The 17,218-nt window shown below is 40.1% G+C and overlaps 1 protein-coding gene across 2 annotated transcripts in view; it reads left to right on the forward strand.

Moving 5' to 3' along the window:
- The window catches only part of LOC117368799 (carcinoembryonic antigen-related cell adhesion molecule 8-like), a 41,368-nt gene extending 25,718 nt beyond the window's left edge, over window positions 1–15,650 (forward strand). For both annotated transcript variants that reach the window (XM_033962502.1, XM_033962503.1), the window contains 3 exons: window positions 3,199–3,398; window positions 9,673–9,711; window positions 14,318–15,650. In XM_033962502.1, coding sequence (XP_033818393.1) covers window positions 3,199–3,398; window positions 9,673–9,711; window positions 14,318–14,362 — 284 coding nt within the window. In that variant the 3' untranslated portion in view covers window positions 14,363–15,650. The remainder of the gene's footprint in view (window positions 1–3,198; window positions 3,399–9,672; window positions 9,712–14,317) is intronic.
- The last annotated feature ends 1,568 nt before the right edge of the window (window positions 15,651–17,218 follow it).

Consider the following 17,218-nt stretch of genomic DNA (forward strand, 5'->3'; position numbering starts at 1 on the left):
GTACACCCAGGTCCTTTTCTTGTTCGCTCTTACCCAGAGTTGCGCCTGACATTCTATACTCGTGTTCCTTATTCTTACTACCTAAATGCATTACTTTGCATTTTTCCACGTTGAACTTCATCTGCCATTGCTCTGCCCATTTCTCTAACTGATACAAGTCGCTCTGGAGTTCCTCGCTATCCTCCTGCGATCTGATTGCCCGGCATAGCTTTGTGTCGTCTGCAAACTTAATGATCTCACTGGATATTCCGTCTTCCAGGTCATTGATATAAATATTAAATAGGATCGGCCCAAGTACCGAGCCCTGGGGCACACCACTAGTTACTTTCTCCCAGTCTGAGAACTTCCCATTTATGCCCACTCTCTGCTTTCTGTTTTCCAGCCATTTGCCTATCCACCTTTGTATATCTCCCTCTATTCCATGGCTTTGTAGTTTCCTGAGAAGTCTTTCATGGGGAACTTTGTCGAATGCTTTCTGGAAGTCCAAATATATTATGTCCACCGGCATTCCACTATCAATTTGCTTGTTCACAGTCTCAAAAAATTGAAGTAAATTCGTTAAACATGATTTCCCTTAGCTTGATCGAAGGTTCCAATATTTCTGGATTGTTTTTTGATACCATATTCTCCAGCTAGGACACTTAGATCAATGGAACAGCATTTGCTGACTATCCCTTCTCTAAAAATAATAGGTACCAGAAGATTTACAATTTTCTCAGTCATAGCACCCCAGCTTTGGAACAATTTACCAATTTATCTACGTGGTGAAACCTCATTAGAAAAATTTAAAAGTATATTAAAATGCCACCTGTACAGAGACGCATTTGAGACATAGATAGGATAATTCATCTATCATTAATCCCAGGCTCAAATACTTAATTTTAACCAGACCTTATGTAAAGCTCACAATCTCCCCTATCCTCTCTTTTAGGCTTAGCCATATTTTTAAAAACATTCTTCATCACTCTCCTGATGTTGTTTTTTCCCTTAATGTATTCTTACTTTCTTTAAAGATTGTAGTTCACCCTCTTTCCTTTTGTATTGCTAATTACTTGTGTATATACATTGTTTGTTTATTTGTATAAATTGTTTTATTTTTGCCTCCTTATTTTAAATTGTCATACGCATTTAGGTATTTGATATTGCGTGTCCAACAAACTTTTAATAAATTTGAAACTTGTTCCGATGGGGCCCATTTCGATCCTGTGTCAGGGAACCGAATGGAGCATTCAGTAAAACCTTAAAGGTGGTGGTGTCTCTAAAAGCATAAATTAAAGCGCTTTTAATATTGTTAGAAAGAATCATGCATCTTAAAAATAACCATACTTTACACTATTTCCTGACAGAATAGAGGGTACCCACCAAAAATTTAAGTGAAATTCCAACACACGAGCCTCCTTCACTGATTTCTCAACAGCCGTGAAGCGACCGTGATACTGATTTTAAAGACAGCTGACTCGCTGATGTCAAGACGCTGTAGACGTCAAACACATAAAAAATGTAACAGCTAGTATTAACGCACCCCTTTACTACTAAGAGACACCTTCGGCACGTCTTCCTATTGATAACATCAAAAAACATAACCAGCATAATGACATCACTGCTGACAAAAGTTACAACCAATAAGAACCCACTCACAAGATGTATAGAAAAATGAATAACTAAAAATAAAAATGAAAAAATGTGAAAAAAACGAATAATGCTAAAAATCTGAAAAAAACGGAGAATGTAAAATGAAAACTCAGTGGAAGAGGCTCGTGTGTTGGAATTTCACTTTAACTTTTGGTGGGTACCCTCTATTCTGTCAGGAAATAGTGTAAAGTATGGTTATTTTTAAGATGCATGATTCTTTCTAACAATATTAAAAGCGCTTTAATTTATGCTTTTAGAGACACCACCACCTTTAAGGTTTTACTGAATGCTCCATTCGGTTCCCTGACGCAGGATCGAAACGGGTCTCATCTGAACCTTTGATCAAGCTAAGTGTTACACTTGAAATAGTTTAAAGTATAAGAAAACATATTTTTTGTGCTAGACTGAAGTGATCTACTTCAATTTTTTCACTTGACTTCATAATATGTGATGATTGAGTGGTGAGGTGATATTCTTGGAGCTTCAGCGCCTTGTTTTTGCCTCTGTGTCTCTGAGCATATTTTTGACCTCAAAGTGCTGCTGTTTCACCATTGCAGTCTGTTAATATATCTCTTGGAGTGATTTTTTCTGATTTTCATATGCTTCCCTTCAATCACTCTTCTTAGTAGAGTACCAAGCTTATTCGTTTTTTCCTCTATATATAATTGGACCACTACATATAAAGCTAGGCTTGATGAAACAATTTGTAAAGGCTTTGAATAAAGACAGTTCGTGCATTAAATGCATAGCACATACTGTATGTTACCTGGACTTACCATGGAAAAATTGAAGGCAGAAATTTTCGATGGTCCAAAGATCAGAAAACTTATAAATGACCCACATTTCATAGCATCAATGATGAAATTGAATCATGTGCCTGGTCTTCATTGTTCTTGGCAACAAGAAGACAGACAACTATACACAATTAGTAGAGGATATGCTCTTTCATTTCAACAGGCTTGGCTGTAACATGAGAGTTAAAGTCCATTATCTGCACAGTCACTTAGATCACTTTCCAGAGAACCTTGATGACTTACGCAAAGAGCAAGGTGAAAGATTTACCAAGACATAAAAACAATGGAAGCCAGATACCAAGGAAGATGGAATGCACACATTATAGCAGACTATTGTTTGAATCTTATGCGAGATTGTCCTGGCAGATCTCATTCTCGAAAGTCTTACACAAGGAGCTTCTTGTGTGTTGAATGACTGGAAAGTTTGTATCATAAACTTGTGCTTTTGGTATGAAATAAGTAGATTTTCACGTTGTACACTTTGCCATTAATTTTTAATATGTTTCCTTCATGCTCAAAAGATATTTATTTAAGCATTACATTAAAATATCCTGATTTTTTTAATGGGCAAGCAGAGTGAAGAGTGGTATATGGCACATGTTCTGTATTTCAAAAACTAGAACTGATAGGAGAAAACTGGTGCCATTTTTGGACTCAGCAGGTCAAATATACCCAGAAACAGCCGAACATTTGAGGCATCAAAATGAGTGTTGGCCAGTGATTTGCCTGTTGGTCATCAACACTCTCTCTCTTTCTCTCTTTCTGTTTCCAGGTAATTCAGAACCGACAACTTCCTCTGTTCATACCTATGCAAATGTGGCTATTGAACGGGGAAACAGCTATGTAAATATGACTGACTGTTCTACCTATGAAAAAGTGGTTAACAGTGGGGGAAACAACTATGTAAATGCGACCAATTTTCCTGAAAATGAATACGTGAATGTCTCCGGGCATAGCCCGGTCAGACAGCCTGTAAGTAATATTTGCTTGTACAGATGTGGGAGAGTGGGATGAGACTGGGATCACGTTAAGGGAGAGATGTGCACTCAGAGGTCGATGCATAGAGCTATTGTGGGCAGAACCATGTAGTAAATAAGACACCATTGACCACATTACCAGGTGCATAATGCAGAAATGGTATAGCTAATAAATTTACTCATGCAGTACACATTGGCACATAGCATATTAAATTGAATAATAATTAGGCTATTAGCTATTCCACCCTGATGCAGAGAAGTACAGAGAAGATTTTAAGGTAAGCACAATATGAGAAATTTATTATCAGGTTTGAGGCAGTGTAAGAGGCTAATAGCCCCCCCCACCCCAGTTACCCCATACCACCAATACCACCCCTCTAAGATGACCTATCCCCAATATGCTGACTTCCTGATCCCTCTCAAACCCCTCCCACTCAAAAAGAAAAATAGCCCTAGTGTCCAGGGGAACTCCAACAGTAATCCTCATCTGACCCCCCCCCCCACACACAAAAATATTCTTTTTGTCTGATGGCACCCCCTTCTGAAATTCCCAGAACCTCAAAATAAATATCCCTGGTGTCTAGTGACACTCCTGACAACCCCCCCCCCCCCCCACGATGTTCCTTCACAAAAACAGGAGTGTTGCCCACTCACTCTTGCCTTCATGCCATCATCTTGGAAAATGGTGGTGCCTGACTCCACATGGTACATTCTGAGATACACTGCATGGGGTCAGGCTGCCAAATATGGGAATTTTCCCTTACCGCTTTTAGTAGTCTGGGTGAAGACATAGAGATGACTTCCAAAGGGAGAATAGGGGGTTCTACTAGTTGCCAGTGCTATTTTTTCTGTTTTCAGATTGGGACTCATCTAAGGAGGGTTCAAGTTTAAAGAGATTTTGATTAATCGCTAAATCTTAATTCTAAGCGATGAATACAATAGTAAAATTACAAAATTTGAGGAACAATACGATGCATAACAAAAGCTATGTCCTACAGGACTATTGACAGACTTGACAAAACTAAAAACACAAGGAAAGGAAGGGAAAAGAACTACAAGTTATTTGAAAGAAAACAAGACATTCAAGGAGAGTACATGAGGGAAGGAGAATTTAAAATACTTCAATAAGATTATACAGGGAGGTTAAAATTGGCTAGGAAACTAGCTAGCTAATTATCAAAGGCGTCTTTAAAAAGAAAGCTCTTTAATTTACTCTTGAATCTTTCCAAGTTGTGTTCTTCCCTCAAGTAGATAGGAAGCAAATTCCATGTTTGGGGGGCTGTGATAGAAAAAATAAATTGCCGTCTTGTATTGATAATTTTAAGAGAGGGGATCGTCAGCAAGTGCTGTTCATTAGATCTCAACGTCCTATTAGAAGTGTAAGGAATTAATAATTTATAAATGAAAGCAGGAGTTTTATAGAGAAGAGATTTGAATGTGAGCAAACATAATTTATATGTTACCCGGTGAGCTACTGGAAGCCAATGTGCTTTCTTAAGAAGAGGTGTTACATGGTCAAACTTCTTGGCTTTAGATATGAGCTTGATGGAAGCATTCTGAATAATCTGTATACGCTTGATTTCATTTTGAGCAATTCCCTTAAATAGGGTGTTGCAATAGTCAATTTTAGAAATCACCAGAGAATGAATGAGAATGTTAAGAGATTTTGAACAAAGAAATTGTGAAACAGAACAAATTTGGCGGAGTCTGAAAAAGGTAGATTTAATAATGCTACTAATGTGATCATGGAAAGTTAATTTGTAATCAAAGATAATTCCTAGAATCTTGATGTTGCTTACTGTTTGTAAGGGAGAACCCTTAATAGAAATAGGGAAAATGAATTTTGAACTGTCTTTCCAAGGAAAGAGCATCACATTTGATTTGTTGACATTAAGCGCTAGTCTATTAGTGTCCAGCCATTGGTGTATTTGTTCAAGCTTTTTAGTAATTGTTAATGTATCCAGAGGATTGGTAGTATCTAATGGATGTAGGAGCTGAATGTCGTCAGCATAGGCAAATACATTGAAACCGATGGATTGGCACAGGGGGGAGTTGTTCCTTTATTTGGTAGACTGACACCGAGCAGGTTCAGATACCAATATGATGGTGTGAAGGAAAGAGTGAGTGGACATCACTCTGCCTTTTCTTGAATGTACAGCATGGGTGGGATCTGGGGTGGTTGAGGGATACCTGTGGGGTCTGGGGTACCACTAGATACCAAGGATATTTGTTTGTGATGTCAGGGTTGCCACCAGACAAATTTGCTTTGGAGAGGTGGGAAAGATGTAGGGCAGGGCTGCCCAAGTCCGGTCCTCATGATCTACTGGCAGGCCAGATTTTCAGGATATCCACAATGAATATGCATGAGAGAGAGATTTGCATATCAAGAAGGCAGTGCAGGCAAATCTCTCTCATGCATATTCATTGTGGATATCCTGAAAACCTGGCCTGCCAGTAGATCTCGAGGACTGGACTTGGGCAGCCCTGATGTAGGGGGAGGGGTCAAATGATGGGGGATCGGATTGGACAATAGGGGGTTAATTTGGGGGGAATAGAAAGGTGATCCCTCGTATGATAGCAGATTATTTTAAATATCTCTATTCTTGTCAGTGCCTGAGTTACATTCAAGTACTGACAGGAAAGAAACATTTTAACAGTGAGCTGCAGATTGCTGTCATGATGCACACTGGGGTTTTTTTCTGACAGCGCACACTTTTTAATGTAACAGCAATTTGTATGCTCACTTATTAAGATATGTGGTCAGTGGCACTAACACAGTACTTTCTTTAGGGCTCCTTTTACAAAACTGCAGAAGCAATGGTGCTACGGTAAATGCACTGAGGCTCATTCAATTCTTCTGGGCTTTGGTGCACTTACCACAGCAGCATCACTACCACAACTTTGTAAAAGGGGACCTTAGTCTGCTCTTTAAAAAAAAATATATATACAGGAAATAAGAGAGAAGGGATCTAATTCTATTTAAAAAAATACCTCCGTTTTATGTTTCTTTTCTGTGTGTATTATTCTTTTGGAAGAGATGGCTCTAAAAGCTCTTCTCCCACTATTGTGTCTCAAATGTATTGATTATTCAAAAGGGGAAGGGAAAGGGGGTCAATAAGGTATCTTCCCTTTCCAGTGTGGTTGTTCAGTTAACATACTTCACAATGCACGGGGATCTGAAGCCCCTTCCCCATTTGGATAATCAACAATACATTGGGAATGCTGACTACAGATCAGGTATAAGTAGTTGCTGTGTTTTCTGGGTCATAACTTATGGGTATAGAGCCCTGGGCAATATTACAAGCATCTACCTGAGTATGTAAAACTTGTTCTATACGCCGAAGTCATATAAAATTTCCCCCAAATGTAATTTATTACCTGACAGTGTTCATTGCTATAAAGGAGTTTGGTGTAGGGGCACCTGCTGCATTGCAGGGTGAAGTCACACTCCTTAGGGCAGGGGTAGGGAACTCCGGTCCTCGAGAGCCGTATTCCAGTCGGGTTTTCAGGATTTCCCCAATGAATATGCATTGAAAGCAGTGCATGCAAATAGATCTCATGCATATTCATTGGGGAAATCCTGAAAACCCGACTGGAATACGGCTCTCAAGGACCGGAGTTCCCTACCCCTGCCTTAGGGTCTCCTTTATGGTGACTCCAATGCCTGCTGCTGTGCCAATTTCCTCTCTCTCATTGAGGTATCAGTGCAAGTAGAAGGAAAATCAGAGGGACCAATGCAAAAAAATTTATGCACGCCTATCTGCATGGTTACCACAGGGTGCATGCTCATATTTGCTGGAGAATGCAAAGAGGAGCTGGGCACATGAGTTAACTCATGCAGAAGATATGATCACACACTGTATTAAAATGTATGTTAATGCGCTCGTTTAAGTATTCTATACAACACAGAGGGTATTCTCAGAGCTTTTGATGCAGGGATAACACAATAATTTTTTACTATGTCCAGGGCAGAATAAAAAGGTTTGTGGAGAGGATTTCATGCCAATTTTTGAAATTTTATCACCAGGTTTGTTTTTTTTCCTACCAGAAGAAAGCATCTGCAAGTTTCCTTTTTTTTTTTTTTTTTACCAATTCTTTATTTGTTTTAAAAACCATCATAAAGTGCAACAAATTCACAATTTATTTTTTTTTTAATTTTAGCTTTTTATTGGTTTTTCAAACAGAATAAACAAAGCAAATAGCACAATGAGTACACCTTCCATGCCAAGACAAATACTAATGATGACAGAAATTTGCATAGGCATACAACCACATAGACAGAAACCATACATCAGGATCATAGAGTCTCCAATGTTCTAAATATGCAATTTCTGAGTAATAACAGTCCAGGTGTGTAGGGATTGCAAGTAATATCCCCTGCGTTTGGCCACATATATTTCCATTTTCTCCATCAAAGCTAATTTCACGTTCCATTCGCTCAGAGGGGAACCAGAGACTGTTTCCAGTAAGCAGCAATAAGACATTTGATCGCCGCCAAACCCATACGCAAAATTCGGGTTTGCCATTTAGTTTCACAAAGATTATTCATCCCCAGCAAACAACAAATTCACAATTAATTAGTACAATAAACAGCACACAGTACAATCAAACAACAAGAAAAGGACATATCACCTCCCTTCTCACCCCCCCTCACTTCCTGGATGTGTAAAACATACATTCAGAAATCAAAGGGTAATATTAATAATCAGTCTTAGACTTAGGATGGTAGACTCGCCAATTTGAATCTTGGGGCTCCTTTTACAAAGCCGCGCTAGCGGTTTTAGCGCACGCACCAGATTAGCGCGTGCTATAGTGCGCGCTAGCTGAAAATCTACCACCTGCTCTCATAATTATTATTCCGCGTGTTAAGGCCATAGCGCAGCTTTGTAAAAGAAGCCCTTGGAGTTCAACCATAAGGACTGACACATGGATTGATGAATTGGAATAGGTATTAGGTTATTAATAAATTTTAATGTTTGCCATATGGAAAATAAAATTCTATTGTCCTTATAAATTCTAGGTAACTTGATATTTAAAACATGACACAATCGCAATGGGGACAGGAGTTGACATTCTAATATTAGCCAATCCGGAAGATGCTCCATGAGTTCAGGAAGGATCCAATACATACCCTGCCGCATAATAAAAGCTTGATGGTACCGACAGAAATTTGGAAAATTTACCCCACCCGCTAAGCACCTGCAAGTTTCAAAGGCAGGTGCCTTTGTGCTGGCCCTTCTGTTTTCTTTTGGACAGCACAATAAAACCTGTGCTTACCATAAAACCTTTGTGTGCATGTGTGTGGCACATTCCTCCCCCCCCCCTCTTCATTAGTCACAAGTTTTCTGTGCCTAAAATTGAATACATTTAACTTTCTGCATGGTATGATATTAAGCTCATAGTAGAAGCCACTCACGGCTCCACTGCAAACCTTTCTGCATCAGCCTCGGAACAGGTCATCTCACTTCTTCTCTCTCTTACAGAAAAGCACACATTGCACACATAAGACATAGGTAACATAAGAATGATGCTTAAGCTGGTGCCAGTTTGGCTGTCATTGAGTGAAAAACTGATAAGGAAGACAAAGAAAACACAAAAGAAACTTGCCTTGGAAGCAAAACATTTATATAAATTGATACAAGAGCCAGTAAAAGAATCAGTTGGATCACTAGATGATTGAGGAGTAAAGGGGGCACCCATGGGAGGACAAGGCAACGGCAGAAAGACTAAATAAATTCTTTGTTTCGGCCTTCACTGAAGAAGATGTGGGAGAGTGTCAAAAATGGCATTTAATGATGATATATTGAAGGAACTGAAACAAATTTTTGTAAGCCTGGAAGTTGTAATGGGGCAATCTGACAAACTAAAGCTGGGGTAGGGAACTCCAGTCCTCGAGAGCTGTATTCCAGTCGGGGTTTCAGGATTTCCCCAATGAATATGCATTGAAAGCAGTGCATGCAAATAGAACTCATGCATATTCATTGGGGAATTCCAGCCGACTGGAATACGGCTCTCGAGGACCGGAGTTCCCTACCCCTGAACTAAAGTGTAGCAAATCACCTGGACCATATGGCATACATCTCAGTAGAGTGGAGATATAGAGTGTGTCTTAATTCAAGAAAGTGTGGGACAGGCACCTGAAATCTCATAGCAAGAGAAGGAGATAGTGGTTGCTGCAAATGGGCAGATTGGATGGGCCATTTGACCTTTAGCTGCCATTGTGTTTTATGTTTTTTTGTTTCTTATCAACTTTCTCCTCTCCCTTCCAGACTAACACAAGCTCCACAGTGGCAAATCCCCATTACACGGTAAGAATGTTTGTTTCTCCCTTATATAGACATTGCATTATCTCTTCTCCAAAGATTGAATTTCCTAGTCTGAAAGTTTAAATTCATGCATTAGCACCGCCAAGGTCTGCGAGTTGTTCCCTATACACAGTCATTCCCCCCCCCCCCTCTAAACATGTTGGGATCCTTATTCAAAAACGTACTGGAGAGGCAGTTCTATAAAACAGGTGCTAATATTTTATGTATGAGTTACACAATAGTCACATAAAATTACCCAAAATTTTCACCTAAGTGCTAGTCTATAAATATATGTGTATCTTGCATTGTATGAATATACAAGGGCAGCGTCCAGTGAATGGAGCCTGGACGGGACTCACAAGTACATACTTTGTACAGTAAAGTGTGTATATATTTTTTGGCATTTAGGCACCCATAGTTATACCAGCTTTATGGCTGCCTAAGTGCTCACACCTAAATGTTGCACACATATATTACCTGCTAGGCAAGTATTCCATAAAAGGAAAATAGGTACCTTTTTTCCCTATATAGACTAGACTCCTACCAGGCAACCTCCAGGCACCTATTTGTAAGGCATCTTTCAAGTGGATAACTATGTCAGGATAACTTTACTCAAATATTCAGAGTAACATAAGTGTACTACAGAATATGACTGAATAAAGTACAGAAAATACAGGGTAAATCAAAAGGTAAAGGCAAAATATATTTAACAGCTTTAAATGAAGCAACTGTGACCAACTGAACATATCACTTTTCCACATAGTCCCCATGCAAGATGATACATTTGTTGTATTGTTCAACTAGCTTCTGCATTCCTGCAGAGAAGTTTTTCGGCTATTTCCAAAGCCAGGTGAGCACCGCTTCCTTTACTTCATCATGCTATGTTTTATTCTCTCCGAGTTATGGTGATGCCCCTTTATCTCATTGCTGGTGACAATTCTCTCCAGAATACTCGGATGTTCTTCATACCTTCTCAGGAACTGGGTCGCAACCTCCACACGCTGTTGCTTGTGCAGATCAGTAAGCTGTTTGGGAAACCATCGTGTGAAGACTTTCCTGTTTCCCAAATCATCATGCAATATGGCAAATGCAAATCGATAGCTGATATCCAAATTTGCAGCCAGTTCAGACACCGTTATCCGGTAGTCTTCTCTAATCAAAGTAACCACCCTGTCAATATGCTTTTGTGCATGTTAATAGGCGATCAGAACGATCTTCATTGGTTATACCAGTTCTTCCTGCTTTAAACCTTTTTACCCACTGATCAACCTTTCGTTGATTCATGGTGCTACGCCCATACTGAGTCAATATCTGATCGTGAATTTCCACAGGTTTCACTCCCTCTGCCCAAAGAAAGCGCACTACCGCACATTGTTCTTCGATGATGCAATCTTGTAATGGAGCACCCATGTTTCTGACCTTATAGCTGTCACACGACTAAAGGCCGAGCACTGTACTGTGCATGGACGAACTATCCAACAGGCAATGTACAAGTACATATGTTGCATTTTGTAAGCTCTGTTCCAGTTATTATGCAATTTAACAATTGCCTTTAATTTTTGATTCACCCTCAAATTATCTGAATAACTTTAGGACCACTATTTGTCCAACTAGAGCTATCTATCTAATTAAGGATAACTAGCACTGAATATAATAACTGACCTGCTAAAGTTAAACCATGTCCAAGGATGCTTTTAGTCTTGTCTTTTTTTACCTGGATAATTTTTGTGCCGCAACAATTTGCACAAACAAAATTGTGATTGTTGAATAGGAAAAGGAGCAGAATTTTAAATCTTAAGGTTTGACCAGCTAGCTCCCATAGTTAACTGGACAAACCTTTTGTACATGGACTTCGGAGTGCTTTGTCACCAAACACCAGAGAAGATTCTTTTCTGAATTTCTGTCAGTCATGTCCTAACGTGGTGCAAGTTTTGATCTGTACTCGTAAAGCTTGCTTCAGGGGAACAAAACATGTCAAAAATACCACTTAACTTACCTAGAAATGAGGAAAGCTTTTCTAAAATTGTTTTTTCTCCAATATAAGATGTACCAATTCGTTCCTCTCACAATTCAGTGGAGAAAAAAAAAAATTCATCTTATGTACTCCAGTGAAGCAATCTGGGAATGATTGACACAATTTCATGCATGAAGCTGAGTGGTCATCTAGTTACTGTGAGGCTACAAAAGACAGCACGGAGAGGATTTATTTTCAACCCACAGTGGGCAGCATTTTTAAAGCACTGACCATCGTAGGCTGAATTAAACCTAGATATTCAGTGCCAGGCCTAATCCAGGTATGGCACTTTTGCCACTGCCATGCTCAGCGGTCCAGCTGATGTTTAGTGCCAGTACCTGTATAACTAGCCAGGCATAGTTAGGATTGCTTTTTATGAGGTCCTACCTACTTAGTTAGTCAAGTGCCCTGATAACTGGCAAATCTGCCGAACTCTATCCCTGGACCACCCAGCACTATCAGAATATCTGCTCCTGACCTACTCAACACTTTTTAACTAGGCATGACAGAGCATGCTAATTTGTGTGTTGACTACATTCTGTGTTGGGGGCAGGAACTGCTGAGTTGTGAGCAGACACTATAGTTAGCTCATGGTACTTACTGTATGCTATTACTTGTGTGATTAGCTGGCATTATGAGGGAGCAAACTGGGCCCCCCCAGCTTCAGGAGATCCCGATGGGCTGAAATGTCTTTCCCTTCTCCCTACCCCATTCTGAAGCCCACTCACCTTTTAAAATGGCAGAAAGTCACAAGCATGGCAGCAATTCTTTAGTACTGCTCACGGCTTCGTTGGTGCAGCTCCTCTTGCAGTTTGCCCCCCTCTGAGGTAACTTCCTGTTTCCACTTGGACAGACCACAGAAGAGGAACTGCATCGAGGAAGCCGTGAGATGCGCTAAAGAAACTCTGCCATACTCACAACCCCTTTGCATTTAAAAGAATGGGGTGGGAGAAGAGAGAAGATAAGGACATCCCGACCCATGGAGAATCCCTGGAGCAACTGATTTTTAAATGAAATAGGGATGCTGGATGGGAGTCAAACTGCATCAAACAATAAGTAAAAAAAAAAAAAAAAAAAGTAAAGTTCTTGAGCTAGGAATTCTCCCAACCCCCTGAAGGCCCTGACAGTACTGATCTGAATTTTATTGGCTGGGCCGCTTCTGCCTGTTACCTGCTCAGCCAATCAAATCCAGAGCAGTGCTCTCAGGGCCTTTAAGGGGTGGGGTGAATCCCCTTAAGGCCCGGACCACACTCCACTGTATGCGTGTAACTTTTTGGAATGACCTTGACATGCCCATGCCCATGCCCCTCCAAAGGCCATGTCCCCTTTTGAGATATGCATTATGAGAGTTAGGTGCTCTGCCTTATAGAACAATGCATAGTCAGATACATGTACAAATTTTAATGAGTGCCAATTAACATCATAATTGGTGTTGGCACTCAGTTAATGATGGTTGAGCTCATCAGCCAATTAATTTGCACGCACATCTTGGCAGTGTGCCCAGCCATATATAGAATCTTCCATGCTTTATTAAAAAGGACTCCTGAATGACAAGATGTTGTTGATGGTACCATGATTATAAATTAGTGACTTGGCTGGGTAAAAAGTTAAAGATGAGCTCCCATCTTCTCTTTTTCTCTAATTCACCACAGTAATGAGCATTGATTACTTTATTGTTCAGTTTTCATATAATAATGATATGTATTAAATCCACACACACTGGAGATGGCACAATTTAAATCTATTTCTTTAATGGTTGGGAATCATATGACCCAAATCTCTAATATTTTATCCAACCTCCAAAGTATCTAACATTCTTATCTGTAGGGTTATAAATTATTCAACACTAGTGTTTAAGCCCGTTACATTAACGGGTGCTAGAAAGTAGCCCCCTTTCCCTCTCCCCCTCCAGTTCCTCCCTAACTGTCTCTCTGTGGCCCCCTTCTGTCTCCCCCTCCCCCAAGCAAAGCTGTCTGCCTCCCAGCACACCCCTCCCCAAAGCAGCCCCCTTTCCCTCTCCCCCTCCTTCGAGAATTTTTACCTGCATGGGACACCTGCAGCACTGGCACGATACCTTCCAGCCGTTTCTCTGAGCTCAAACTCCAGCGAAACTGCCACCACCTGCTAAAACTCCTTCACGCACCGCCCGCCTACACACTGTTGAAGCTACTGCGCGCCGTCCCCGCGGTCTGGCCGGCTCCCTTAGTCCCTTTCCACCCCCCCCTTCCTTTCCCGCAGTCCCGACAAACCTCCTGACTCTAGCAGCAGCCGCAGCACTCTAAACAAGCTGCTTGGCGGCCTTCTACTGCCCTGATTTGCTCTGCCGTGTCCCTGATGACATCATCAGAGAAGGGCAGAGCAAATCAGGGCTGTAGAGGGTCGCAAAGCAGCATGGATAAGAACGTTGGATACTTTGGAGGTTGGGTAAAGTATTGGAAATTTGGATGTATTAAATCCAGACATTATTTATTATTTTTATTTTTGAAACCTTTTGCTTCTTTCTTTTATATACAGTATAATCTGTGTGTCTCTATATACATAGCATGTGGAATGATAGAACTGCCTATCGACAGTGTTCTTGTGTCTTATTCCCAGGATTTAAAGGTCACAGATGTGTCTCCGTACAGGACTCTAAAATGAAGCTGTCCTCTGAAGACCCATACACTGACTTCCTCCAGTCAAAACAACACTAACCTCCTCCACTGCTAGTTATACCACTTCCAGTACCATCAAACATTGATTGATTGCCTAGATGACATAGGTATCTCCGAAAGGGTGCTTCAGTGGGTTAACGGATTCCTCTGCTGCTCTCAGACTTATCAAGTCTGTTTTGAAGATGCTATATCAGTAACTTGGACTAACTCTTGCGGAGTTCCCCAGAGCTCTCCTCTATCTCCTTCACTCTTTAATATCTACTTAGCATAGCTGGGGGGAAAAACTAAGTAATCATGGAATAAAATTATATAACTACACAAATGATATAGCTATTGTAATTCCTTTTTATTATCAGATTTTGAATGTTTTACACCAAATATCATGTATAATTGCAATGGTTGAGGAGTGGATGATGGATTTTAAACTAAAGCTAAATACAGACAAGACCAAATTTTTTTGGGCAACCCCCATCAAAATTTGATGAGGACAAAATGATTTTAAATGGAATTACCTTCCCTATTGCATCAACAATTAGGATATTAGGCATCCATTTGAATAAAAACTTATCAATGATCTCTAATGTTAATGCTCAGGTTTGGAAATGTTATTTTACATTATAGAAGCTTCATACAATCAGACTTTATTTTAACAATAATGCATTTTGATTATTAGTTCAGACACTCATATTATGGATACTGGATTATTGCAATATTGTATATTTGGGAGGTCTCCAAAATAATTTTTATCGACTTAGACTGATACAAAACACTGCAGTTCATCTAATATTTATTCTATGAAAGACAGACAATATAACAATAATATATAGAGAGCTACACAAGCTACCTTTTGAGGCAAGGGTGCAGTTTAAGTTTGGATGTTTATGTTATAAGGCAGTGTATAGAAGAAAATCCTGCAATCTGAAAGGCTACGGAAAACCAAAATTATTTCAGAAAAAAAGAAGAAATATGATCTCTTAGTTTAACTAAATGTCCCGTCTTTGTTAAATGCCTCATCATTGCCATGTATGTAACCTCGTTGTAAATGTACAGTCTCTTCATCTGTTAACCGCATTGAACTTCCATGGTATTGCGGTATACAAGAATAAAGTTATTATTAGTAGTAGTATTATTATTAATATTCATTAATTCACTAACAGGAGTTCCTGGGCAGAGTTGTTAAGGCAAGTTGTTGGTTCTCATTTACCCAAACAGGCAATAAGTTCTAAAACATCCCAGGACCCTTCAATATATGAGTGTGTGCGTATTAAGTGCAAAGTCAAACACAAAATCAAAATTCAAAAAGTGAGTTTTCCGTAGACTCTAATAACATCTAATTGATGTATGTTAGAAAAGTTCAATTCAAAAGAATATTCAGTTCAGAGATGAAAAAGTTCAGACAGCACAGACACAATAAAGTTGCTGATATCATAGTTGAAAAATACCATATACTTAGCTCAAATGTTCAAGAGTGCCCTATAATGTTTGCTCAACAGAGCTCCGTTTCGGAAGGAGCGCTCCTTCATCGGGAGCAGGTACACTGACCGCAAAGCTGACTGAAGAATTTTTGAAAAGATGGCGATGACGCCAAATCTTAACCAGAAATTCAAATCCAGTCACTAGATAAGTAGTGAGGGAATGGAACAAGATGAGGAGAGGTGAGAAAGATACATGGACAGCAGCCACTGGAAAGAGGATTAGTAGAAAACAGGCAGAAAAAAGAAATTAGGACCAACATTATTGAACAACATAATGTCCAAACAACATAGGCAGAACAAAGGGTTGTTTAAATTTTTAATTTGTTAATTAGAATATGTTAACTTTGGGAAATAAATCTTTAAACTACTAAAGAAATACGTCCTCGGAGTGTCTGCCAAACACAGCTCCGTGTCAAGTCTTGATCTGATTAAACTAAAAGACTTGGAGATCCAAGATGGCCGCGGATGCAAGCCGCTGAAGCAGGTCGCCGAACAGACGCTACTGTTTAAGATTCTGAGCTCTTTGAGCTGTTTTGTTTAGTTTTTCTTTCCCTCAAAATGCCGAAAAGAAGGGGAAAGAGCTCTGGTGGGGCCTCCCAGCGCTCCGGAACACCTACCTCCGGCAACATAGAAGCGCTGTTTCGGCGATTCCAGGGCACCATGATGACGTCGGGACTGCAGTTAGAGACACCCCGTGGGAACGGAACGGAGGTGTCTCACCGAAGTCTTGAGACCACTCTGAGCCCCGACGTAAGACCTCCTCCTCTGCACCCCCGTGCAACCAGCTCCCCAGGGGTTGAGAGCTCACCGGAAGTCGGGATGAGCTCTCCCCTAGAGGCTGCGCGGAGCTGTGTTGAGGGAGCCGATTCAGGCACACAGGTTCTGCAGGAGAGCCTGAATATGGTTGGGAGTGCTGTAACAGCTGAAACTGGACCTACTCAAGCAGAGGGAAGTGGAGGAGAGCGGTCGAATGGTGAGCACAAACTTTTGAATACTCATTTACAAATTCCTACCATAGTTAAGCCCCAAGAAGTTACCTTAGATGCCTTGTGGGACCTGGTGGCAAATATGGCGAAAACAATTAATGTCCAACAAGTGCAAGTGGAGGGGAAAATGAAAGACCAAGAAAAAGAAATTTCCTTAATAAAACAAGATATTGCTGACTCAAATACATCTTTGGACAGTATCAAAAATGAATTAAAATCCTCCAAACAGCTTCAAGAGACTTTAATTAAGGACAATGTAAACTTAAGAAGGAAGATTGAAACATTTGAAAATTTTTCAAGAGTCAACAATATCAGACTGATCAATTTTCCACGAATTACAACAATTACTCCGCGAGAGATGTTAAAACGATACCTGACGGA

Source organism: Geotrypetes seraphini, chromosome 11 (assembly GCF_902459505.1).
Source record: "Geotrypetes seraphini chromosome 11, aGeoSer1.1, whole genome shotgun sequence".
Taxonomy (NCBI): domain Eukaryota; kingdom Metazoa; phylum Chordata; class Amphibia; order Gymnophiona; family Dermophiidae; genus Geotrypetes; species Geotrypetes seraphini.